The 27,962-nt window shown below is 41.7% G+C and overlaps 1 protein-coding gene across 3 annotated transcripts in view; it reads right to left on the minus strand.

Moving 5' to 3' along the window:
• spock1 (SPARC (osteonectin), cwcv and kazal like domains proteoglycan 1) overlaps positions 1 to 27,962 on the minus strand; it is a 770,011-nt gene that overhangs the window by 624,691 nt on the left and 117,358 nt on the right. For all 3 annotated transcript variants that reach the window (XM_068043616.1, XM_068043617.1, XM_068043615.1), the window contains exon 3: positions 6,287 to 6,448. In XM_068043616.1, the coding sequence (XP_067899717.1) occupies positions 6,287 to 6,448 (162 nt within the window). The remainder of the gene's footprint in view (positions 1 to 6,286; positions 6,449 to 27,962) is intronic.

Below are 27,962 nucleotides of genomic sequence, written 5' to 3' on the forward strand. Positions count from 1 at the left end.
TGCCCTTCCCTTAACCATGTCTCTGTGATAGCAATAATATCATAATCCCATGTGCTAATCAACGTCCTCAATTCATCTGCCTTACTAGTAAGACTCCTTGCATTAAAATAAATGCAATCCAGCCTTGCATTTTTCACTTGTGCCTTAACAGGTCTATATTTGCTCTGCCTTCCAGACTGACTCAGTTTCTCTTCTATATTTGACTGTGTATCACCCCCCTCACAGGCATCAGTAGCTATGTCCTCAGTCGGTAGCCCTTGTCTTCATGGATCCATCCCTGAAGGTGTGTGGGGGCCAGAAAAGCTCTGGGGCCTAGGACTGCCTTAAAATGTAGGCATCATGGCAACTTCCCAGGAAGCATGTGGGCAGCACAGTAGCGCAGTGGTTAGCACTGCAGCCTCACAGCTCCAGGGACCCGGGTTCAATTCCGGGTACTGCCTGTGTGGAGTTTGCAAGTTCTCCCTGTGTCTGCGTGGGTTTCCTCCAGGTGCTCCGGTTTCCTCCCACATGCCAAAGACTTGCAGGTTGATAGGTAAATTGGCCATTAGCAATTGCCCCTAGTATAGGTAGGTGGTAGGGAAAAATATAGGGACAGGTGGGGATGTGGTAGGAATATGAAATTAGTGTAGGATTAGTATAAATGGGTGGTTGATGGTCGGCACAGACTCGGTGGGCCGAAGGGCCTGTTTCAGTGCTGTATCTCTAAACTAAACTAAAACCTACAGGATCCATTTACAGTGGTCACAGACATGTTGTACATTGAGGGAGCGGAAGCCCTACCTATTGATGAAGGCCACTGGCTGGTGTGCATTTGATGACACCCTTCACTACTTCTATGCTTCTATGAAACAGACCCGTTTAAAGCACACTTTTTATTCCCTACCAGGTGAGAACAGACACTATTCTGAGAGTGATTAATAAAATATGTACTCAAACTATATTTCTTAAAGGAGGTATTATGAAAGACTTTTCATGAAAGGCTGATTTCTTTTGAAAAGTAAAATTACACTTTTGTATTGAAATATGTTACTTATTCACATTCCTATTAATGAGATAGCTCACCATGAATTTTGAAATGTTTTGTTAGAGAAACACAAAGTCTCAAGGCATCCCTTTACTGATGGTGAAGCAAATAAACTCTCCAACAGATTCTGTTAATACTACTCTTTTCAATGCACACAAAATCACGTATGTAATGTCTAACTAATATTTATACGAAGGTCCAACATGAACAGTTTCAATGCTTATGTTGTGAAAAGTTCAAATATCAGAATATCTACAGTGACCTAAAAACACAGTTTCACCGCAAATGACTGTTCACCAGCTTGCCTCTCTATGATTACACTTCGGAGATTTCAAACATAAATTTCTTGGTTTTCAATTCAATCAGTTACTTTTGCGACATTTCCTTTTTTTGATGGGGCTGAGAAAACATGTTTTTTTGACATAATGTGGGTTCCCTGGCTCCCCTAAAATTAGAGTCAAAGATGACAGAACAAAGACACTTCAGAGGGATGGGTAAATTCCATTTAATGGATCTGCTGTCTTGGATTTATAATAGGAAGAGCATTAGCCTTAATAGGAAAATAGTCTGCCCCTAGATCTGCCCCGATTTTAAATTTCAATATTATTATGGTAAAGAAAATCTTTAAAAATCTTTTATGTCTGATTAAATTGTACAATTCAATGATTGCTATATTAGAGTTATATTAAAAATTTAGTTAAAATCAACCTTTAAAAAAGAGAAACTAGATTAGTGATCCTTCCATGTGAATGTCTATACTGCATATGTTATACCAGCCTTCTGCCAAGGGAAATGTCCATGTGATGCACAATTTATTTCTACATAAGGGCGGCGCAGTGGTTAGCACCGCAGCCTCACCGCTCCAGCAACCCGGGTTCGGTTCTGGGTACTGCCTATGCAGAGTTTGCAAGTTCTCCCTGTGACTGTGTGGGTTTCCGCCGGGTGCTCCAGTTTCCTCCCACAGCCAAAGACTTGCAGGTTGATAGGTAAATTGGCCATTGTAAATTGCCCCTAGTGTAGGTAGGTGGCAGGAGAATTGAGGGAAGATGGGGATGTGGTCGGGAATGTAAGATTAGTATGGATGGGTGGTTGATGGTCAGCACAAACTCGGTAGGCCGAAGGGCCTGTTTCAGTGCTGTATCTCTAAACTAAAACTAAACTGAACTATTGCTGAAAATAGTGACATGTTGTCAAAGTCAAATGCATCACACTGCGAGCCCGACTGACAATCTTAAATTGGTTGTCAGTGTAATTCTTAGCACACTGTGGATTATTTAGCAAATGACGTCCAATTGCGGAAGCGCATCTAATGTTGGGCACTGTGATTTGAGCTTTGCAAGCTGAGGCTGGTTGGGCATGGCCTGTACCTTGCCCGTTGTGAACAGCGGAAGGGACATGCTGATTTAAGATTGTCAGTCAAGCTCGCAGCGTGGAGCATTTGCACGTACTGGAAGCTACATATATTAATATACAAGGCCCTGTTCTTTGCAGACAGAAAGAACATGTGCACACATTGTGCCTGTTTCAGCTAAACAAAATAAGTGACAGCCATTCGCTGTTTCATTCCTCAGGGTAATGCCTTAACCAATCAGAGTCAAGCTGCCTGGTTTAAATTTCAAAGAAAGCTTGGCTGTTAACTGTCAGTCACCACAAACTAGTGCATTGTCCATGGCAACACCTCTACCAATCAGAGTCCACCTGCGAACCAATCAGCACTTGTTTCTCATACAGCATAAATTTGTTGCTTCCCTTACATTGGTATTCTTGTGATTTGTCCTGTTGAGAGCAAGATGAAAAGCTTTGACAAAATGTCTCTATTTTCAGCAATACTTAAGAAATTTTCCTTCATTATACACGTTTCAAAGAGAGATTCTTCACACACAGAGATGTCTATGCTGTGATGGGCATTCATCCTAATCCCTTCTTCTGTATTACATGCAAATTGTTCAAAGGCATTTCAAGAGATTGCCTCAAGGTTTTTTCAGGCCACAGAAGCAACCACAGATGTTGTCCCATAAACTTTCAACAATAATGCATGGTGTGGACATCAGTACAGATTGATAGCATGGAATGCACAAAGACTCTCCGCCAAAACTGATGATCATTGTAGGAAATTTGTGTGCATTAAAACATAAGAACATCTGAATATACAAATTATGAGCAGGAGTAGGCCACTCAGCCCCTCGAGCCTGCTCCGCCATTCAATAAGATCACAGCTGATCTGATGTTAACCTCAACTGCACAAACCCGCCTATGCCTAATAACATTTCACCCCCTTGTTTATCAAGAATCTATCTACCTCTGCCTTAAAAATATTCAAAGACTCTGCTCCACTCCCTTTTGAGGAAGAGAATTCCAAAGAATCACGACCATCTGAGAAAAAAAATTTCTCCTCATCCCTATCTTAAATGGGCGACCTCTTATTTTTAAACAGTGACCACTAGTTCTAGATTCTCGCACCAAGAGGAATCATCCTTTTCACATCCATCCTATCAAGACCCCTCAGAATCTTATACTTTTCATTCAAGTCGCCTCTTATTCTCCTAAACTCCAGTGAATACAAGCCTAGCCTGTCCAACTTTTCCTCATAAGACAACCCGCCCATTCCAGGTATTAGTCTAGTATACTTTCTCTGAACTGCCTCCAACGCATTTACATCCTTCCTTAAAGGAGACCAATACTGTACACAGTACTCCAGATATGGTCTCACCAATGCCCTGTATAGCTGAAGCATAACCTCCCTACTTTTGTATTCAATTCCCCTCGCAATAAATGATAACATTCTATTAGCTTTCTTAATTACTTGCGGAACCTGCATACTAACCTTTTGTGATTCAGGCACGAGGACACCCAGATCTCTCTGCATCTCAGAGCACTGCAATCTCTCACCATTTAGATAATATGCTTCTTTTTTATTCCTCCTACCAAAATGGATAATTTCACATTTTCCCACATTATACTCCATTTGCCAGATCTTTGCCCACTCACTTAACATATCTATCTCCCTTTGTAGCCTCCTTATGTCCTCTTCACAACTTACTTTCCTACCTATCTGTGTGTTATCAACAAATTCAGCAACCTTCAGTCCCTTCATCCAAGTCATTTATATAAATTGTAAAAAGTTAAGGCCCCAGCACTGATCCCTGCGACACACTGCTCATTACATCTTGCCAACCAGAAAATGACCCATTTATGCCTACTCTCCGTTTCCTGTTAGCTAGCCAATCTGCTATCCATGCCAAATGTTATCCCCTACACAATGAGTTTTTATTTACCGCAATAACCTCTGATGTGGCACCTTATCAAAATGCCTTCTGGAAATCTAAGTACAGTACTTCCACCAATTCCTCTTTATCCACAGCACATGTTACTTCTTCAATGAGCTCCAATAAATTGGTTAAACATGATTTCCCTTTCACAAAACCATGTTGACTCTGCCTGATTACCTTGAATTTTTCTAAGTGCCCTGTTATAACTTCTTTAATAAAAGCATCCAACATTTTCCCTATGACAGATGCTAAGCTAACTGGCCTATAGTTTTCTGCTTTCTGTCTCCATCCCTTTTTGAATAAAGGAGTTACATTCGCTATTTTCCAATCTAATGGAAAATTCCCCGAATCTAGGGAATTTTGGAAAATCAAAACCAACTGATCAAGCCACTTCTTTCAAGACCCTAGGATGAAGTCCATCAGGTTCCAGGGACTTGTCAGCCTGTAGCTCCAACAATTTGCTCAGTACTACTCCCCTGGTGATTGTAATTTCTTGAGTTTTTCCCTTTCCATTCCAAGATATTTGGATTGATATTAAGACAGTACAGTAACCTCATATTTCAGATGAGTTACAAACATGCTAAGCTTTGCTTATGTGCTTTATGACACCATCTAAAGTCCTCAGTTAGAGCGCTATTTTGTAGTAAGATGCAGCTACCAAATAAATAAATTATTTTTAAAAGAGTTTATTGAGGCTTATTTTCTTTAAACTTAGTCTCAAAAATGCATAAAACAGTGAAACCAAACCTGGACAGAAAACAAAACAAAATAAAATTTGAAAGCTGGAGATGATTTGTTCTCAGCCAAATCCAGAGTGAGAGTCCAATTTGAAATCAGAACGAAGTGGAGTGTGACTGGAGGAGGTAGTCTCATTCAACATTGCTCTGGAGTCAGGTTAGGTCTTGACTTTAAATTTTGACTCGATACATTTAGTATCAATGCAAAGCAGAAAGCACTTTGATTCAACACCAGCCTCATGGTGTAAATTTACTGCTAAACACATATGTACAAACTTCTACCGATTATTGCCTTGTTCTCTTTCAGGTAAAAGAAGTAGCATACAATATGTCATGAAGTTATCTCTATGTAATGTCACAATTAAAACCACACAGGATGAGGGTGGGGAGGTGGCACAGTTTGAAATTATCTTACCTGAACCACTTCATAATCAACATACCAATTTAGTTTCCATTTAGATAGTCAAGTTAATATCTAATCATGCTATTAAGATATTATGTAGCAGATAGCATGAGATTTGATCTGTGCTATCCATGGATTGACCATAACATGGCATTCATCAATTAGTCAGTCAAACCATTCATGGGACACACATCATATTCCACAGAACGTCAGTGCATAATTCTCTACAAATATTCACCAATAGAATTTTTTATGGTGATTTCAGTGAAAGTTTTTTTTCCTTTTTACCAATGTGCCAAGAATAATCAAAATTTGCTACAAGGTAAGATACACACGTTAGACTACAGAATTCAATATCCCTGTATGCCCCACAATATCTTTTCACATGAATACTGAACAGCAGTTGAATGTATCAGGAATCAATATGCAAACTGAATTTTACTGCACATTTAATAAGTCTTTGTAAAGCTGACTTGAATTTGAAGGCTTTGGCTACCTTTTAAATTAAGCCAAGAAACGGTTTCATGCTCATCACTGGAACTATTAAATCCTAGCTAAAACCTACAAAATACAATAATAAATTCTAGTCCACGAACAAAAATGCAATAGATTTAAATCCGCAACATATTTGCTTCACAGATTAATTTAGCGTGCTATTTACATTAGTGATGGTATGTGTCATTTCTAAAGCATTTCATATTGTTTTTGTGTGTTTTTTCACTCCTCTTCACTATAATTGCATTATCAGCGTCTCTATTGTGTAAAGCGATAGAGCATGTGTTAAACATATTACCGCAGCCGTGTCCCGAGAAAATACAGAACTCCACTTTCGAACAGATTTTAAGGTACCTACATCTCGGAATTTGTTCCAGTATCTCAGCTCCTTGTCATATTGTGAGACAGTGGTCAACCATTTCTCATTATCCAGGAAATTGACAGCATTGGTCGCTTCTGGGCGCCTGCTTTCAACTTCGAGGCAAACCGCGATAAAAACACCCACCAGAGAAGCCAGCATCTGCAAAATATAGAATTCATTCTTAAAAGGCAATAACAACAGCAAATATCAGCGAAATTAACTCTTATTATTGATTCGGAAACAATGTTAACATTTTCAGCTCACCTTGTTGCCTGTGTCGATAGCTCAGCTCTGTCTGAGTGAGAGGGAAGAGACTAGCTATTTGATTGCCTGCTTTGTGATGGTGCAGATGGGTTTGGGAATGAGCGCGGCACATGAGACATCGATCACTGTGTATTAACACACGATGTGGCGCCACCTCACAACTAGCGTGTGCTATTAACACGGCAGAAGCAGACGACTGACGTAGATTTATATTCACTCGTCTCTCCCTTCTACATATTTGTTAAACTCTCAGATCGCCTGTCTCGAGTTCAAGCCACGGTGAGACCATTTGCTGCTGCTACCATTATTATTAAAGAGGATCGGGTCAGAGTGGGTTGTTACACCCACATTTCGTCATAAATTTTACACGAAATATAACTGTTGATAAAAGATCAGTAAAAACAGGATCAGTAGCCAGAATGTCAAAAATCAATAATTACTCATTTCTGGCATAAATGGAAAATGTATTCATTGAGCGGTATCGATTCAGTGCAATGAGTTCAGGCTGTAAAACTTCAAGTCTGCTTCAAGAACTCAGCTAGAATGCCATCATATTGGCCCGGGGGAAAGTTTGCACTGGATGCAAAATATCGTACAGTGTAAATTTCTGCAATGTGTTATTTTCCCCTTTCATCTGTTACGTTAAGCTTCATTTTTTTTCAATGAAAAATGTAATCATATCATTGCGCGCGCTGTTTAATAATCTCAGAAATTTTCCTGTGCAATAGTTTACCAGCAGCAGTGTCTCTTTAATCTGCCTAGTGCCAAACAGGAGAATCTTCAACTGGTCACATTTATTGTCAGAGACTTTTCAGCTCTTATTCGACCTTTAATAGTCCATGCTTGTGCAAGCACCTGAAGACAATAATGCAAGTTTCTGAAGCTCCAACTGTAAATATGTTACCAGCAAATGTGAAGAAAGCTTCAGTTTGGCTGCAGGTGCTGTAAAGCTGTGCTAAAAATATTATTCATCTTAAATTATCCAATAGAAACTCAAAACATTATCAGGGTAATATAGAACCATAGAAAAGTTACAGCACAGGAGGAGGCCATTCAGTCCGTCATGTCTGTGCTGACCGAAAAAACTAGTTGCCCAATCGAATCCCACCTTCCAGCACCTGGTCTATAGCCTTGCTGGTTAAAGCACTTCTTTTAAAAGAATTGAGGGTTTTTGCCTCCACAACCATTACTGGCAGTGAATTCCAGACACCCACCACAATCTGGGTGAAAAAGTTTTTCCTCATGTCCCCTCTAATCCTTCTACCAATCACCTTAAATCTGTGCCCACTGGTAATTGACCTCTCTGCTAGGGGAAACAGGTCCTTCCTGTCTACTCTATCTAGGCCCCTCATAATTTTGTATACCTCAATTAAATCACCATTCAGCCTCCTCTGTTCCAAGGAAAACAAACCCAGCCTCTCCACTCTTTCCTCATAGCTGCAACTTTCGAGCCCTGGCAACATTCTTGTAAATCTCCTATGTACTCTCTCCAGAGCAATTATGTCCTTCCTGTAAATTGGTGACCAGAACTGTACGCAATACTCTAACTGTGGCCTAACCAGCATTTTATACAGTTCCAGCATTACATCCCTGCTTTTGTATTCTATACCTTGGCCAATAAAGGAAAGCATTCCATATGCCTTCTTCACCACTCTATCTACCTGTCCTGCCACCTTCAGGGACCTGTAGACATGCACTCCAAGGTCTCTCACTTCTTCGATCCCTTTCAATATCCTCCCATTTATTGTGGATTCCCTCGCTTTATTTGTGCTCCCCAAATGCATTATCTCACACTTCTCTGATTGAATTCCATTTGCCACTTTTCCACCCACTCAACCAAACCATTGATATCATTCTGGAGTCTACAGCTATCCTCTTCACTATCAACTACATGGCCAATTTTTGCACCATCGGCACATTTCCCAATCATGCCTCCCACATTTAAGTCCAAATCATTAATATATACCACAAACAGCAAGGGACCCAACACTGAGCCCTGTGGAACGCCACTGGAAACAGCTTTCCATTCGCAAAAACATCCATCGACGACTACCCTTTGTTGCCTGTCACTGAGCCAATTTTGGATCCAAATTGCCACATTCCCCTGTATCCCACGGGTTTTCATTTTACTGACCAGTCTGCCATGCGGGACCTTGTCAAATGCCTTAAGAAAATCCATGTAGACCACATCCACTGCACTACCCTCATCAATCCTCCTTGTTACTTCCTCAAAAAACTCAATCAAGTTCGTAAGACATGACCTTCCCCTAACAAATCCATGCTGGCTATCCCTGATTAATCCATGCCTTTCAAAGTGGCAGTTTATCCTTTCCCTCAGAATTGATTCTAACCATTTACACACCACCGAGGTCAGACTCACCGGCCTATAATTATTTGGCCTATCCCTCGCACCCTTTTTAAACAATGGTACAACGTTTGCAGACCTCCAATTGTCTGGTACCTCACCTGCATCTAGTGAGAATTTGAAGATGATCCTCAGTGCATCCGTTATTTCCTCCCTGGCATCCTTTAACAACCTGGGATGCAATCCATCCAGCCCTGGTGATTTATCCACTTTCAAGGATGTCAGACCATCTAGTACTTTCTCTCATTTTGCTTTTCGTATCTAATACTTCACATTCCTCCTCTTTAACTACAATGTCTGCATCAACCCTCTCCTTTGTGAAGACAGAGGCAAAAAAAACAATTAAGAACCCTGCCCATATCTTCTGCATCCACGCATAAGTTCCCTTGTACATCTCTGATAGGCCCTACCCTTTCCTTAGTTATCCTCTTGCTCTTAATGCACTGTTAAAACATCTTCGGGTTTTTCTTGATTTTACTTGCCAATACTTTCCTTTTTTACTTCACTCCTGCACTTTCTATACTCCTCTAGGCTTTCTAAAGTATTAAGATTTTTGTGATCATCATAAGCTTTCTTTTTCTGCTTTAACTTACCTTGTAAGCTTCTAGATAACCAGGGGACTTTAGATTTGGCCATACCACCCTTTATCTTTGTGGGGACATGCCTACACTGTGCCTGTAGTATCTTGCTTTTGAATGCCTCCCATTGGTTTGCGACTGATTTTCCTTCATGTAGCTGTAGCCAGTCCACTTTCGCCAGGTGACCTCTCAGTTTTGTAAAATTTGCCTTCCCCCAATTTAGAACTTTTACTCCTGTTTTATCTTTGTCCTTTTCCATGATTATGCTAAAACTGACTGTATTATGGTCACTATCTCCAAAATGGTCACCCACTATTACTTCATCCACTTGCCCAGCTTCATTACCGAAGGCTAAATCTAGAATTATGCCTCCTTTCATTGGGCTTGTTATGTCCTGGCTAAAAATGTTCTCTTGAATGCAGTTCAAGATTTTTGTCCCCTCTGTGCCAATGCCCCAAAAATCTGAAGCCCTCCCTCCTGCACATTTCTCCAGCCACGCATTCATCTGGTGTATTTTGCTATTTCTATACTCACTAGCACGTGGCCTTGGGAGTAATCCGGAGATTACTATCTTTGCGTGCTAATCGCGTTCCTAATTCCCTAAACTCATCCTGCAGGACCTCATCCTTCTTTCCTCCTATATTGTTGGTACCAATGTGGACCACGACCTCTGGCTGTGCACCCTCGCCCTCCAGAACGCTGTGTAGCTGCTTGGTGATATCCACGACCCTTGCACCAGGGAGGCAATATACCATCCTGGAATCATGTCTGCGACCACAGAAACGCCTATCTGTTCTCAGATAAACTGCTCCTACACCATATATTAAAAATAACATGCTGGTGTTATGGCCAGGTGGTAAGGGGTGTGGGTGGTTCCCACTGTTCAATTTGCAACTGACCGCAGCAAGTGCTTTTGCAACTAGGGTTTTTACCCCTTTCTGTTTTATTCGTCAAATAAACAGACAGCGACAGGTTTTCTTGAAAGTTTAAAACAGAAGATTAACTATTTATTGAGCAATATTCATTCCTGAAATTTACGCAACCGCACCCACACATGCATTCACTCTCTCACACACACACACATACACATTGAGGAAGAGATAGAGAGGAAAAGATTTAAGTGGTTTGAAGTGTGGTAGATGTTCAGGGTTCATAGTAAACCTGTTGAATTTTCTCAGAGGTCAATTTCTATTTTAAAGTTGCTGGGTTCTTTGTAGATTTTTCTGTTGGTTGAGATTTCAGTCTGGAGATGGTGATCACATTCAGTTCTCTGCTGCACAATTTGAAGTGTAGAATTCACAGGAGGGGTCCTTCTTTGGCTTCTGCTGGAGATCTCAGCTCCTGGCTGCACAAGCTTTTGGGGATGTTGTTCTGATTCTTTTACTCCCTTTCCAGAGACCTACGTTTTTAAGGTCCAAAAGTCTCTCACATATTGCCTCTGTTAGGAGACACAGATCTCCCTCCCTGTAGTGATCAACAATTGCCCAGGAAGTCACTACTTCACACCTTCTTTGTTTCAGAAGAACCCATTCAATTCAAAAATGTCTCTTGATGGGTTCAGGATGGATGTAATTGACACCTTGGAATATATCCTTTTGGCCTTACCAGAAAGTAAGACAGTTTGATTATACAGGGCCAGGTCATTTTACCTGTGGTGGCCATTTTGCAGCACAGTGTCCACTTTTTAAAGGAATAGTCAATTTTTATAACTCTTTAGTTTGGGTTCTGTATTTCAATCACTGCACATCACATGAGCATGACACTGGAAATACTAGGCAGGTCAACAACACCTGTGCAGAGAAGAAGATAAACTTAACTGCTTTCATCAGAACCCTAAAATGGCAGAGGACAGGAAATTACTAAATAAGTGATCGTAGTTCAAAATGTATTTAGAGAAATGAAAACTATATCCACACGGGTGTCTTCTTATCAGCAAAGTGATGGAAGGAGTTGTCGACAGTGCTCCTCCACAGTTTGAACTAGGTACAGTTACACCTAATAATAGTTTAGAGGTGGTCGTGATGTGAAGTGTCTTATTCCTACCACAAACCCCAAAAATAAGTGGGCCAAGAATCTATATGACACATGCCTGTGAGGTTTTGTTTCTTTTTTTTATTCTTTCATGGGATGTGGGCTTCACTGGCAAGGCCAGAATTCGTTGCCCATCCCTAATTGCCCTTGACAACTGAGTGGCTGGCTAGGCCATTGCAGAGGGCAGTTAAGAGTCAACCACATTGCTGTGGGTCTGCAGTCACATGTAGGCCAGACCAGGTAAGGACAGCAGATTTCCTCCCCGAAAGGACATTAGGGAACCAGATGGGTTTTTAATGACAAAAAAATGATGGTTTCATGGCACCATTACTGAGACTAGCTTTCAATTTCAATTTATTAATTAATTGACTTTAAATTCCACCAGTTGCTGTGGTGGGATTTAAACCCATGTCCCCCGGGCATTAGGCTGAGCCTCTGGATTGCTAGTACAGTGACATTACCACTACGCCAACATCAATAACTAGATAACAAGACTCCCATCAAAAGTACCTCTTTATATAAAGTGAGCTAGGCTGATTGGATACAGAAGATCTGAGTACACCATTCACCCACCCTCGGCACTGAGAGTAATCTTAACATTTGGCGATGGTCTCAAATGGGTGATATCAAGTTAGCAGCCCATTGTACAACATGCCTGATTTTCCCTTCCATTGAAGTAAGCAGAATAAAGAATCATTCTGAAATATAAGGCTGAATTTCTGTTGGCTGAGGAGACTGTACTGGAGGTGGGTGTTTAGGCAATTTGGCATTGGAGAACGGCGTATCGCGTTGCTAGCATGTTCCCACGTCCGGGCCATGTTGGAAGAGGCTGGTTCGCTGGTTCAGGGGGTTGAGGGCTGCCTGCCTGCAAGCGGTGGGTAGACAATAGGCCATTTATAGGGCCAATTGATTCCACTCTCTCAACGCCAACTGGAATTTTCCAGTGTTTGCGGGCCTCGCACTGAGGCTGAAACCTGGCTGATGGATGGAGGCAGCCACCAGGCAGCAGACCAGGAGTCCAGCACACCATCATGCAATTTAACACCCACCCCCAGCCCCCACCACATTCACTATAGCCATAATGTCACAACTGTGGCGACAGGCCATCCTGTGGACGAATTTCACAATGATGGCCTGGTAGCTGTGGCTCTTTGTTTTTGTAAGGTTTGAAACTGATCTAAGGCACCTCCACCTCATTCTCCCTCCTACATTGGCAGCTCCCACCTCCGATGATGGGGCAGCCGATCTTTCAGTGCTGGAGGGCCTCTTATTGGCTCTCTAGCCTCAGGAGTGTTCCCGCCATTCTTAAATGGATGGCAAATATGCCATCTGGTGACTAATTGGCCATCTTCCTGAAAATTGCATCCAGTGTCATGCTCTGGGGTGGTGCAGTGGTTAGTACTGCAGCCTCACAGCTCCAGCAACCTGGGTTCAATTCTGGGTACTGCCTGTGTGGAGTTGGCAAGTTCTCCCTGTGACTGTGTGGGTTTTTGCCGGGTGCTCTGGTTTCCTCCCACATGCCAAAGACTTGCAGGTTGATAAGTAAATTGGCCATTGTAAATTGCCCCTAGTGTAGGTAGGAGAAGGTGGGGATGTGGTAGGGAATATGGGATTAATGTAGGATTAGTATAAATGGGTGGTTGATGGTCAGCACAGACTCAGTGGGCTGAAGGGCCTGTTTCAGTGCTGTATCTCTCTAACTCCAACACAGTGTGGGGTCTGGATCCAGAAATGCTCCTAATGTCGGTTTCCCAATCCAAAAACAAAAATTCAGCATGCAATGTTGTACTGATTTAAGACTGGGTACCAACTGCAAGATCTCATTTTCTCAGAGCCAGTTGAGAAAATTGTTTAGAAAATTAGACATCCAGATGTTTATCAAATCTCAAAAACTTATTGCAGCATAATGAGCAATTTGATTTTCTGAATTTTTAATGCAAATATTCTCAACTATGTAATACAGATACCAATATATTGCCACAGTTTTTAACCGCTGGTCAGAAAAAGTAAATGATAACACAAATTAAACCTTTCAATAACTTTTGCTTGATATCCTCACGACTACAAAGATTCTGTAACAGGGATCAATGACTTCTTACTTAGATTCTCTCCAGGGTAGCCCTCTCCTTTTTAGTACTAATTTCAGGTGGAGTGTTGGACTCATTTTGAAGCACAGAAAAGCTGTTGATCAGTCTGCACGTTCAGGGTATGTGCCATAATGGAAGTAAATTCAACAGCATACGTTATTATCGCCCTGAAATTCCACAGGGTACCACCAATACCTTGCTAAAATTATAGTGGGATACTAGGAGGACTTGTGTGAAATTTAGGGCCGACATCTACTTTAGGTGGGCGTATTGTGTAGAGATTTAAGCAAGGTAACCAGCCTCAAATAAATACTCATGTTTCACATGCAGTAATATCTTAACTTACTGGCAGACAATTACTTATTACAGAAGTTGCACAGGACTGAATCTATTTTCAATAGCTATCTAACTGTTACTAAGTGCAAGAGTAAGGGACCGTCTGAATTTCTGGAGCAAAATGGCAGGAGTTTTTAAGATTCAAGTTTAACTACACTTGACATGTGTAGACAGTGAAAGTTAAACGTTAAAATTATTCCCATTCCTTGTTGTCTATGCAAGTACACCTGGAAGAAAACTCAAAAGCAACCTGTACTATGTAATGTTTCATTGAAAATGCCTTTTTTCCAGAAAATAAATGGCTAACATAACATTGGAAAATAAAAACAAGAAATGCTGGAACCACTCAGCAGGTCTGGCAGCATCTGTGGAAAGAGAAGCAGAGTTAACGTTTTGGGTCAGTGACCCTTCTTCGGAGCTAGCAAATATTAGAAATGTCAAAGGTCATAAGCAAGTGAGGCAGGGGTGGGGCAAGAGATAACAAAGGAGAAGGTGTAGATTGGACAAGGCCACATAGCTGACCAAAAGGTCATGGAGCAAAGGCAAACAATATGTCAATGGTGTGTTGAAAGACAAAGCATTAGTACAGATAGGGTTGCTCCTGCTGCAATCATTCTATGATTCTGTATTATTCTGCTGCAAAAGTTCAGCTGTATTTAACCAGGTCTGTTCTGGTAAACGCACAAAATCTAATGGCTGATATACCAATGTCATTTAGAGGTTAATTTTTCATGACATAAGTGTGCCAATTGGCAGGTATGTGTGAAGGCTTTACCTGAGATGAAACCAGCATAAAATGACTACCTTTATTTTTGTGTACATTTGATGCTTTGAAGTATGATAGACTGAAAATGTTTGTGTTAGCTGTGTGACTTTCGACTCCTTGAAGAATACGATATTTTCTGAATGTGAGTCATTCTGATATTCTTGTTGGCATTGTTGACATGGCCTCAATGAAATATTGTTCGTCCGATTAAAATAAATTATTTTAGCTACATTCAGTTGAAAAATAAAAGCTACCTACCACAATGCAAAAGGCCAAGTACACCGTTTTGTACTTGGGAAAGTGAAAGTGCTCTGGGCAAAAGAAGTTGCTATATCTGGTTAGGAAGAATGAAATAGATCAGCAAAATGAGCTAGCTGACAGTGAGCACATTGTAGGTACTGTGGTACAATATGTTAAGATATAAATTCAATAGAAACGGAAAAAAAAGTCCATACAAAAACTAGAACACCAGATTGGTTTCGGTCATATTTTAGAAAGGTGAAGAGCATACTTGCTGAGATGAGGTTCAAGAAGAAATTGGCACACTGTAGAGGAACAGGGGGATGATTTTAAAAAGCTAAGTCAAAGAGGTACGTTTTCAGGAGTATCTTAAAGGAAGGGAGGGAGGCAGAGAGGTTTAGGGAGGGAAATCCAGAGCTGAGGACCTAGGAGGCCAAAGGCATGACCACCAATGGTGGAGTGATGAAAATTAGGGATTTGTAAGAGGCCAGAATTGGAGAATCGCTGGGATCTCAGAGGTTTGTAGGGCTGGAAGAGGTTATAGAGATAGGGTGGGTAAATGTGATTAGGATTATTTGCATGCAGGGAGGATAAACACTGACAAAGACTGGTTGTGCCTGTGCTTGTATCTTCTATCTATTTTAGTGCTGTTGTAGTTGCACCCATTCAGTATTCCATCACACTCCTGGCTTGAGTATTGAAGGAAGTAGAGAGGTTTTGAAGGGTCAGAAGGTGAGATGCTCAAAGTAGAAAGCCTTTGTCATGCTGTTGTAGCTCCAGTGTTCATATAACTGATCCAGTTCAGCTTCTGGTCCTACTCCAGATCTTATTACAGAGAAGATCATTGATGAAACAGTTGAAGATGGGTGGATCAAGGACACTTCCCTGAAGAACTCCCGCAGCAATGTCATGGGCCTACATTGATTGGCCTTCAACAATCAAATCTATCTTCCTGTATCAGCTATGATTCCAACCACCGGAGTAATGGAGCAGGTCCATGAGAACACCCATGGCATTTCAGATCCTAAACTTAAACACCATAATGTTACAATTTCTCAATGTGGGGATACATTGATAAAGGGAAGCAAATGCATTTTGATAAAATGGGGTAATATTAAAGATATTTTATTTGCTCTTTCTTAAACATGAATGGGATCTTTTCTGCGAGACAGTTTCAGAATATGTATTTGCAATGAGAGCTCAAAGAAGATAAATGGAAATATCAAAGCCAGAAGAAAAGAAAAAAAATCAGATGAAATCTAAAACGGAAATTCATCCAATTATTTTCTCAGCTGTAAAGAAAAGTTCTCAAAGGCAAATAGAAAGAAGGGAAAGAGTACATAATAGAAAATGGCATGCCAAAAAATGAACTCAGTCTTTCGTTTCAAATACCAAAAGTTTCAGTGCAAACATGAAAGCTTAATGTTAATCTAATTGCAATATATAACACACTAGAAAGGTTACCAATTCAAAAGGTAAATTTGTGTTTATATCGCAACAGGTTAGTATTTTCACTGATCCCATAAATGAAAAAGTGAAAATGTAATTACAGGTATTTGATTTCTATTTGTTCCTTCAAGCAAAATAGATTTAGCTCTCCAGAATTTCCTCCCAAAGCTCCTCCATTTTTTCATTTCCCTTTTGACCTTAAGACCCTCCAAAAAAAACTATCTGTTTGACGAAGCTTTAGATTGGCCCTCCGAATCTTTCATTCTCTGGCTCAGTATCTATTACTCTTATCTTTCACGTCTGCAAAGCACCTTAAAGTATTTTTTATGCTAAAAGCATTATATAAATACAATCTGTTGTTATGCCACGTAAGCAGCTCATATAACATGGATTAAGTATTAATTCTGTACATTGGACCCTAATTAGAATCATACTAAAGATGGTACTCATCAGTAGCAAAACCTTTAAAAAAAAGTGTCATTAGTTTTACTTAGATTTATTTCACCCAAAATTATTTTGTAAGCTCATATGCAAAAGGTTTCTCCTGCTTAGGTCCTCTTTTGCATATCCATACACTTGAAAGAGTTATCGCACAAGTATCTGTCAATTATCAACTGAAGCCAGCCCATATAATAGCAGTGACGCTATGTGATTGGCCCACAATTTTTCCTCTATTTTTGTATGGAACTGCCTCTGTTCACCAGCTTCTCCTAATGGCAGAATTGCCAGCTTAATGTGCCTCGACATATGGGAGCAAAGTTGTATCTTTCCACCACACCTACAAAGCACCATTATACTAATCATGGGCATTGGCAATGGGAACAATATTTCAAATCCTTCGACTTAGCTCTTTAAAGGTCACTGGTCATGAACCTTTTTTTACTGGTTACAGGGGTCGCAAAAGCTTTGACCTGCCCTCAGGGTTGAATTCCTGATATATCACTGCCTGATCTGCATGTCAAATCACCTTGCCAACTATTCTGAAAGGAGAATGTCAAATATTCTTAAAGTGGAAATCCAAAGGATAATTATTCATTTACAAAGCATTTTGATGGACCACATTCATTTTTAACAGCGCAGGGGAATAAGATCTATCTTGTAACATTTGGTATTGAGTCATAACTTGGAGGCACATAAAATTATACATTTCACCAAAGGGCTTCTTTGCGGGACATTTTGGGCTGAATTTTCAAAGCCCACTGAGTGCAGGAACAGAGGCGAGCGCAATTTGAAGATTGCGTTCATGGAAGTCAGCACTGGGACCCACTGCCTCTGGATCGCAATGCTATTTTCAAAGTGCCACCAGCAGCGAGGGAACAGGTCAGGTGCTCACCTCCAATTAAGTGTCTGTTGAGCTCATTAAAGAGCTCATTAACAGGCTTATCTGTATCAGTTCACAATTTTTGAAGGCTGGGAATGTGGAAGACGCCATGGGGGGGAATACAACAGGATTGTGAAGACATGAACAGTGTGGAGGGCCATGAGGGCTATGGGAAGGGCTGATTGAAATAAAGCAGAGGCAGCCAATAAAGCTCAGCTGCTTCAGATGTGCCTCTATATAGTTATTGCTGCAGCTGGAAGAGTTGCATTTCTCATTGGTAAGTGGCAGGAAACCAAAGAGTGATGTGAGCCCCCTGGAATCACAGGGGCAGCTGGAGTTGACGGGGGAGGGCCTGGTGAATGTGTACAAAGCCCAGCTGAGGGAGTTCAGATGGAAACAGGCTACTCTGACATTGGTCGAGCAGCCAGGATGAGCTGCAGCAGATGCAACCTCCTGGACAGCAGGAGGCCAGAGGAGCACAGCAGGGGGCTGTAAGGGGAGGAAATCACTACCCAAGACATCTGATGAGCAGCCCAAGAGTCAGCTATCTGAAAATGACAGAGTGGCAATGCCGTAGGAGGCTGCACCTATCTAGGCAGTCGTCGCGATCTTCCGTGCTCTGATCCACAATGACCTGAGGCCTCTCGGCCCTCATGGCAGTCCCCTACCTGCAGTCGTCAAGGTCTCCATTGCCCTGAATTTCTTTGCAACTGGATCGTTCAAGGGATCAGCTGTGGACCTAAGTGGCATCTCTCAGTCGGCATCTCATTAGGCCATCTGGCAGGTCACGATGCCCTTTTCAGGAGGGCAGGGACTACATCCACTTTGACACAGACGGGCCTGCACTGGCACAGAGGGCATTGAGTTCAGTCTCCATTGCTGGATTTCCCCAGGTGCAGGGCATCATTGCCTGTGCCCATGTGGCCATCAAGGTACCCAGCAACCAGTTAGTGAGATCCATCAACAGGAAGGGCTGCCACTCCCTCAACATCCAATTGCTCTGCAACCACAGCAAGAGCTTCCTCTATGTGTGCACTTGCTTTCCTGGCAGCTGCCATGACTCCTTTATCATCCGCCTGTCCAAGTTGCCTCAGTCCTTCACTACATCCCCCAAAGTGCATGGCTGGCTCCAAGGGGACAAGGGAAATCCCTTGAAGAGATGGCTACTGACTCCTTTACAGGAGTCACAGAGGTGAAAGAACCAATGCCACCTGCTCAGCAGGCCAAGCATTGAGCAGGTCATTGGGTTTGTAAAGATGTGATTCTGGCGCCTGGATCAGTCAGGTGTCACCCTCTAATACCCTCCAGCAAGAGTCTCTGTCACTGTGATGAATGCTGCATTCTCCATAACATGGCCCTCCAGAGAGGTGTGGACCTTGAGGACAGTGAGGCCCAGGAAGGAGGCAGCTCATCAGAGGAGCAGAAGGTAAAAGAGGAGGAAGAGGAGGTTGAGGGGATAATGCTGAACAGAAAGGTACCCCTGCTGCACAATGAGGTGGCCTACTCCTGACACCCTCAGGGAAGAGGACCTCCCTTCTCTCCCTCACTGCCCGCAGAATTAGATCCAGGTGATTATGAAGCGAGGGTCTGCCCTGCCCCTAGTGCCAGGCCTCCAGCTCCCCTGTGACATCTCGCTTTCCTCTGGTGCTGTAGAAGGCAGATCTCTCCCTCAGGGCATCCAGCAGCCTCAGTGATGGCTGCTGTAGAAGTCTCATGAGCCCCACACTTGAACAGACCCACTGCCGTTTTCAATCCCGCTGGCTCTAAGAGGACAGGAAACCCGGCTCCATACCAATTCCCACTTGAAAATTGCAATCTAAATCAGCTTCCCAGAGGAGGCAGGTTTCAGACCCAAAACCAGACCTGGTTCTTGTTTCCCACCTCCACAATACAAATCCAGCTCATTGGGCTGGATTTTGTGTGGCCCCCTGAGGCGGTGTTGGAGGCTGGGGAGGGGCATGGAGTATTGCGATGGGTGGCGGGAGGTGGCGGTGGGGTGCAGGACCTGTCGCTCAGCGATCTTCCTGGGGACAGGATAGGCAGACGGCCTTCCTGCCAGAGGCCAACTGAGGCCCTTAAGTGGCTTATTAATAGCCAATTAAGGCCCTCTTCCTGCTGCCACTGGGATCTTACAAGTTCGGGGAGGATGCATTGCAAGACGAGGCGCCCTCCCTGCCGACTTGGGGGGTTTTGTGCCCCATGAAGGACTCCCACGGGAGCCACTTTACCCCCCCCCCCCCCACCCTCAGGACCCCCCTCTCCTTGGACTTGATGACCACCCCCTGACCCTCCCTCGCTGGGGCCTTCTGGACTGGCCCCAGCGACCAACCTCACCTGCCACTTGTCCTGGATTCCAGCACTGGGCCTGGGTCTGAGGCCTCAGCAGTACTGGCAGTGGCCACTGCTCCCAGTTGCACTGCCAATACAGCTGAGCTGCCGGCCCTCTGATTGGCCGGCAGCTCATGAAAGTGGGAACCCCATCTTTAAAGGGAAGGGGGATTTCGACTCATGATTCTTTGATTTAAAAAAACCCGAGGATAGCTCCGGGGTGGAGGGGGGCAGGGGGGAAAATGCAAAAAAGCAGATGCAGGGATCCCCCCCCACATTTTTGGCCCAGTGCCGGGAGCCCCACCTCCAGCACAAAATCCAGCACATTATCTCTGGTTAGGGTTTGTAGTTTAATTTGGAATGGGGAACCTTAAGTGGTTGCAGGGATATTATAATCTTATTGTAGTAGTCATGATTGCAAATGTTAAGACATCTTTATATGTAATATAATGTCACTCATGTCTTATTTACTTACTGCACTACAAAGCTTTAATAAAGCAATACCTATTCAATCCACAATAACGTCAAGCTGTAATTGAGTTGGGACAATTTTATGATCTACTACAAATTGATAGAATGATAAATCCACTATATAGCATTGTAAACACGATGTGGCACTGGCCATTGGCATTCCAACGTACTTCGAGACCATTCCTCTCCATTAGTTAAAATGCAACATTTCAGAACTTTGCAGATGAGGTCATAGAGTTATACAGCACAGAAACAGGCCCTTTGGCCCATCGTGTCTGTGCCAGCCATCAAGCACCTATCTATTCTAATCCCATTTTCCAGCACTTGGCCCGTAGCCCTGTATGCTATGGCATTTCAAGTGCTCATCTAAATACTTCTTAAATTTGTGAGGGTTTCTGCCTCTACCACCCCTTCAGGCGGTGTGTTCCAGATTCCAACCACCCTCTGAGGGAAAATTTTTTCCTCACATCTCCTCTAAGCCTCCTGCCCATTACCTTAAATCTATGCCCCCTGGTTATTGACCCCTCCGCTAAGGGAAATAGTTTCTTCCTATCTATCCTATCAATGCCCCTCATAATTTTGTATACCTCTCTCAGGTCCCGCTTCAGTCTTCTCTGCTCCAAGGAAAACAACCCTAGCCTATCCAATCTCTCTTCACAGCTGAAATGCTCCATCTCAGGCAACATCCTGGTGAATCTCCTCTGCAGCCTCTCCATTGCAATCACATCCTTCCTATAGTGTGGTGGTGTACACTGTACTCCAGTTGCGGCCTAACTAGCATTTTATACAGCTCCATCATAACCTCCCTGCTGTTATATTCTGTGCCTCTGCTAATAAAGGCAAGTATCCCATATGCCTTCCTAACTACATGTGCCTTCAGTGATCTATGGGCAAGTACACCAAGGTCCCTCTGACCCTCTGTACTTCCTAGGGTCCTACCATCCATTGTATATTCCCTTGCCTTGTTAGTCCTCCCAAAATGCATCACCTCACACTTCTCAGGATTAAATTCCATTTGCCACTGCTCCACCCATCTTACCAGCCCAACTGTACCATCCTGTAATCTAAGGCTTTCCTCCTCACTATTTACAACACCACCAATTTTCATGTCATCTGCGAACTTACTGATCATACCTTCTTTATTCATGTCTAAATCATTAATGTATACTACAAACAGCAAGGGTCCCAGCACCGATCCCTGCGGTACACCACTGGTCACAGGCTTCCACTCGCAAAAACAACCCTCAACCATCACCCTCTGCTTCCTGCCACTAAGCCAATTTTGGATCCAATTTGCCAAATTGCCCTGAATCCCATGGGTTCTTACCTTCTTAACCAATTTCCCATGTGGGACCTTATCAAAAGCTTTACTGAAGTCCATGTAGACTACATCAACTGCTTTACCCTCATCCACACATCTAGTCACCTCCTCGAAAAATTCAATCAAATTTGTTAGACATGATCTCCCCCATACAAAGCCATGCTGACTATCCCTGATTAATCCCTGCCTCTCCAAATGGAGATTAATCCTGTCCCTCAGAATTTTTCCCAATAGTTTCCCTACCACTGATGTTAGACTCACTGGCCTGTAATTATCTGGTTTATCCCTGCTACCCTTTTTGAATAAAGATACCACATTTGCTGTCCTCCAGTCCTCTGGTACCTCTCCTGTGGCCCAGAGAGGATTTGTGTCAGAGCCCCTTCCTTGCCTCACGTAACAGCCTAGGATACATCTCATCTGGGCCTGGGGATTTATCCACTTTTAGCCTGCTAAAACAGCTAATACTTCCTCCCTTTCAATGCTAATTTGTTCAAATATATCACAATCCCCCTCCCTGATCTCTACACCTACATTGTCCTTCTCCATAGTGAACACAGATGAAAAGTAATCATATAAAACCTCACCTATGTCCTCCGGCTCCACACACAGAGGTGTGCTCCCAAAAATTAAAAAGAAAAATCTTCACAACACAATTGCCACATTAGAAAATTATCCTCAACATTGGTGAGTGGTTTCGTGATTGTGTTTACTTGTATGAAAAAATGCATTGTATGTAATTTTCTAGTTTTTAGATGTCCACACCTGTAAAGGAATAGTGTAGAGTGTATGAAAATACCCTTTAAATAGCCTAGAATGTGTTCCTAAAATGCAGCTGGAGCTTAAAAATGGCTACATAAAATGAAGTCAGTTGTTAAACACAATTCTGGGAAATCAAAACTAATTAAAGCCAGGATGATTTAACTAATTTGTTACCAATGATAAGAGACTAGAATTAAGCACTGAACTCAGGAATAGCTTGTTAGTGGAAAATAATTATGCCATGCTCTATCTAGTCCTGAGCGTGATCTAAAGAACAATCAAGCAGTTAGGGGAGTAAAAGAGTAATTTGGCATACTTAGATAACCATGGCTCATTAACCTGAGATACCCCAGGATATATGACTGTTAGAAGTGATTGACACCAAAAAGGTGAACCCTTCTGCCACATGTGCCACCCAGATTGATCAATTGAATGGAAAGGGATTTTTCTTTGAATTTAGGGTATATAAAAGAGCGCTTGGCACAACACCCAGCAGATTCTCTTCATTAGATGTGGCTTCTCTGTTAGTTAGAAGAATATTTTCTTTGCCTTCTCTCGAAATCTTGACCTGGCAGATAGATGGACACCTTTACAATTACAAGGTATATCCAGGACAGGTGAGAGATTATATAAATCACATTGTACGGCTATATGAACCAGCTACACGTAGAGGTAAGTGTGTCACTTAATTGTACAAATTGTCTGACATCAAGTAATGTGAGATTTAAGCCAACTAGTGCACATACAGTCATTTGTGCATGAGAGGGATTCAGCTGGGACAGAGGAGCCAAGTGGAACAAATAACCTCACCACTGAACATCAACTTGATGTTCCAAAAGCTAATGCCACTGTCCCAGGGGAGGAAATCATCAGCTCAATCACACTGCTCATAAGAATGAAGTTGCATAAGCTCTGGAAGCATTGCTAAGCACCAGCACATAGACTAGCAATGTAAATGATGTTGGCTTGCCAGCTATCCAAGATATTAATCCAAATCTCATCTCATCAGTTTGCAATACTCTTGGACACTGATCCTAACTATAATTTAATACTCAACCTTCAGGGAATGCTGAGTTAAAGTGATGCACCAAACTGCATTTACAGCATTTTATTCATTTTGTAACGTAACTGTTAATTGGTTATTTGTTATTCAAAATGTTATTTAACCCTATCTGTAACCAATTATACCTATTAATTGTTTGTGTTCTTACTTAAATTTAGATAGTGATAACTACAGTTTGTAGTCAATAAATAGTTTTAGTGCACTACTTGTTGTCTGACTTCTTTGATGAATTTGATAACTCATTCAGTAGATATTGAGTATCCTGATTGAGGGTTTGTAAAATTGACTTGTATTCAATCTGAACTAGTTGATGTAAGACAGTTTAGAGACCCAAACTTACCTCTAGACATTAGCTGGCCCATAAACTCAAGACGATTTCTTACTGAGGAGTTAAGGTAAAGGGGGTTAAGGATTCATCTGGTTCCTTAGCATATATCTAACAGGATACTTAAACCTTCTTAAAAGTGGGTAGGTTTTGTACGCATCTTTTTCGATATAACAATCAGTATCTGAATATCAAAGGGTTCTCTTTAAAACTGACTGAACTACATTAATTATTCAGTATAATAAAAATATGAATCCATAAGAGTGTGAGATAATGACCAACAAGCAATTATTCCAGGCCGGTAAATTCAAGACCAGCACAGATTGTCATCTAATATCTGTAATCCTTTGAATTATGCTTTGCTCTTTGTACATCTGTTTCCTCCTCCCCTCTGTTCCTGTAAGTACCTGGGATCATTATTATGCCTTCTGATAAACTACACTAACAGAATTGTACACAAATTAACTAAGCAGTTAAGTCCGTTTCTCTTGGCTAATAATAAGTGCAGTCTGCTACATTACATCAAAATGGAAACTCAACTGCAAAGCTCACATTCCGAAAGAGAAATTGAGCAAATTTAGTGATTTGAAGTAAATAAGATTTTGTCCAAAAAATGTACTTACTTTACTGATGCCCCTCCCCTAAACATGTTTGATGTTGACACTATAAATAGGATTGACTTTGCATATGAGTTGGTCAGTAATTAAACCAACAAATAGTAATATTCTTTGATCTTAAAAAAGCTGTCCATTTTACTCCTTGAAGCCACTAGATACAGAATGGTACACAGGAGTGATTATGTAGCTGCTATCTAGTAAAGAGGACCAAATAAATTGTGTATTATGGAAACAAAGCTATGAATATTGTTGGACCCTGAGATAAAATTACAAGGTTGATATCCCTTCCTAATATTCAAAATATATGCTGCATATTTCACTTTATAATTTTTGGCCATGGGCCAGTTCCTATAAGTTGTGGACAGATGTGCTAACAGTGTAATTATTTTTAACAATATTAACATTTCTGTGCATTATAGATACATCTAAAGATCATAGAATCATAGAATGACACAGCACAGAAAGAGCCCATTCAGTTTATCGTGCCGGTGCCAGGATAGACTATTTGGACCAAATAGCCTGACTCTGTGATTCTTTGCAATTCTATTTATCTAAGAAAAGGCACCCAACACAAGATGGGTAGAATCATATAATGAAACAGCACAGAAGGAGGTAATTCAGCTGATTGTGCCTGTGTCTGCTCTTTAGTAGAAGTATCCAACTAGTCTCAATCCCCTGCTCTTTCCCCATAGCCCTCCAATTTTTTTTCCTTTGAATTAACTATCAAAGTCTCTTTTGAAAATGACTACTGAATCTGGTTCCACCACCCTTTCAGGCATGATCCTAGATCATAACAACTCGCTGCATAAAAAAGAATATTTCCTCGTGTTTCCTCTGGTTCTTTTACCAATCACTTTAAATCTGTGTCCTCTGGTTAGTGACCTTTATGCCACTGGAAACAGTTTCTCCTGATTTATTCTATCAAAACTCTTCAAGATTTTGAACACGGCAATCAAATCTCCTCTTAAGCTTCTCTGCTCTAAGAAGAACAACCACAGGCATCCACTGAAGTCCCTCGTCCAATTCTAGTAAATCTCTTCTTCCCCATCTCTAAGGTCTTGACGTCCTTCCTAAAGAGTAATGTGCAGAATTGAACACAATAATCTGTAAGAGGAGAGGAACATAAGATACAGTAGCAGGAGTAGACTATATGGCCCCTCGACCCTGCTCTGCCACTCGACGGGATTAGGGCTGATCTTCGGCTTCAACTCCACTTTCTCACCCACTCCCCATATGCCTTGATTCCCTGAAAGATCAAAAATCTGTCTATCCATGCCTTAAATATATTCAACAATGTTTCCACAACCTGAGGTAAAGAATTTCAAAGATTCACAACCCTTTGAGTGAAGAAATGTCTCCTCATATAATATATAATGTCTCCTCATGTCAGTCCTAAATGATCGGCCCCATATTCTGAAACTGTGCCCCCGTGTTCTAGATTCCCCAGCCAAGGGAAACAACCTCTCAGTGTCTACCCTGTTAAGCCCCCTCAAAATCTTGCATGTTTCAATGAGATCACCTCAATTTCTTCTAAACTCCAGAGAATATAGTCCCAATTTACTCAATCTCTCATCATAGGACAACCCTCTCCTCCCAGGTACCAATCCAGTGAACCTTTACTGTACTGCCTCCAATGCAAGTACATCCCTTCTTAAATATGGAGACCAAAACTGCACACAGTATTCCAGGTGTGGTCTCACCGAAGTCCTGTACGACTGTAGCAAGACCTCTTTATTCTTGCACACCAATCCCCTTGCAATAATTGCTTGCTGTACCTGCATGCTAACTTTCTGCTTTTCTTGTACAAGTACACCCAAGCCCCTTTGAACAATAACATTTACAAGTTTCACACCTTTTAAAAAATAGCCTGCTCTTCTATTCTCATTACCAAAGTGAATAACCTCACATTTCCCCACATTATACTCCATCTGCCACATTATTGATGACTCACCTAACCTGTTTATAACTCTTTGCAGCCTCTTTGTTTCCTCCTCACGGCTTACATTCCAACCTAACTTTGTATCGTCAGCGAACGTGACATTACTCTCTGTCTCTTTGTCTAAGTCATTAATATAGATGGCAAATATCTGAGGCCCCAGCACCAATCTTGCAGCACTCAACCAGTTACAGCCTGCCAACTTGAAAAGGCCCCGTTTATCACTACTGTTTGCTTCCTGTCCATTCATCAATCCTCTATCCATGCTAATATATTATCTCCAACTCCATGAGCACTTATCTTGTGTATTAACCTTTTGTGTGGCATCTTATCGAATGCCTTTGGAAATCCAAGTATATTACATCTACTGGCTCCGCTTTATCTACCCCTACTGGCGACATCCTCAAAAAACTCAAATAAATTTGTCAAACATGATTTTTCTTTCTTAAAACCCTGTTGACTTTGCCTGATCATACTATGATTCTCTAAATGCATTGTTAAGACTTCATTAATAATAGATTCCAGCACTTTCCCGATGACAGATATCAGGCTAACTGGCCTGAGTTCCCTGTTTTCTCTCTCCCTCCTTTCTTCAATAGCAGTGTTAAATTTGCTAACTTCCAATCTGCTAGGATCATTCTAGAATCTAGGGAATTTTGAAAAATCATAACCAGCGCATCCACTATCTCAGCCGTTACCTCTTTTAGAACCTTTCTTTGCTGATATTAATTACTTTAATTTCCTTACTCTTATTAACCCCTAGATTATGCTCTATTTCTGATAGTAAATTGCATCTTCTGCTGTGAAGACAGACACAAAATATTTGTTCAATGTCTCTGCCATTTCCTCATTTCCCATGATAATTTCTCCTGTCTCTGCCTCTAAGGGACCAAAGTTTCTCCTTTAGCTACTCAGCTCTTTTAATATACTTGCAAAAGCTCTTACAATATCTTTTTATATTCCTGGCTAGTTTATGCTGATATTCTATTTTTTCCCTCTTTATCAACTTTTTGGTGGCCCTTTGCTGGTTTCTAAAACACTCCCAATCCTCATGCTTAATACTATTCTTTGCAATATTATAAGCCTCTTCTTTTAATCTAATACTATCCTTAACTTCCTTAATAAGGCATGGATGGATCCAGCTGCGGTCTAACCAATGTTTTATAAAGGTTTAGCATACTTCCTTGCTTTTGTACATTATGCTTCGATAATTAAAGCCAAGGATCCCATATACTTTTTTTTAAACGGCCTTCTCAACTTATTCTGTCACCTCCAAAGATTTGTGTTTATAGCCTCACAGGTCAGCTGAAGCAGATATCACTACTTCATCCATGGTGTTGCATATCGGGAGTCAAGACCCAGTATCGCCTTCTGATAAAGCAAGTTTAGTAAGTGGGCACACAGCTATGATTCACT

This window comes from Heterodontus francisci, chromosome 12, assembly GCF_036365525.1.
Source record: "Heterodontus francisci isolate sHetFra1 chromosome 12, sHetFra1.hap1, whole genome shotgun sequence".
Lineage (NCBI taxonomy): Eukaryota > Metazoa > Chordata > Chondrichthyes > Heterodontiformes > Heterodontidae > Heterodontus > Heterodontus francisci.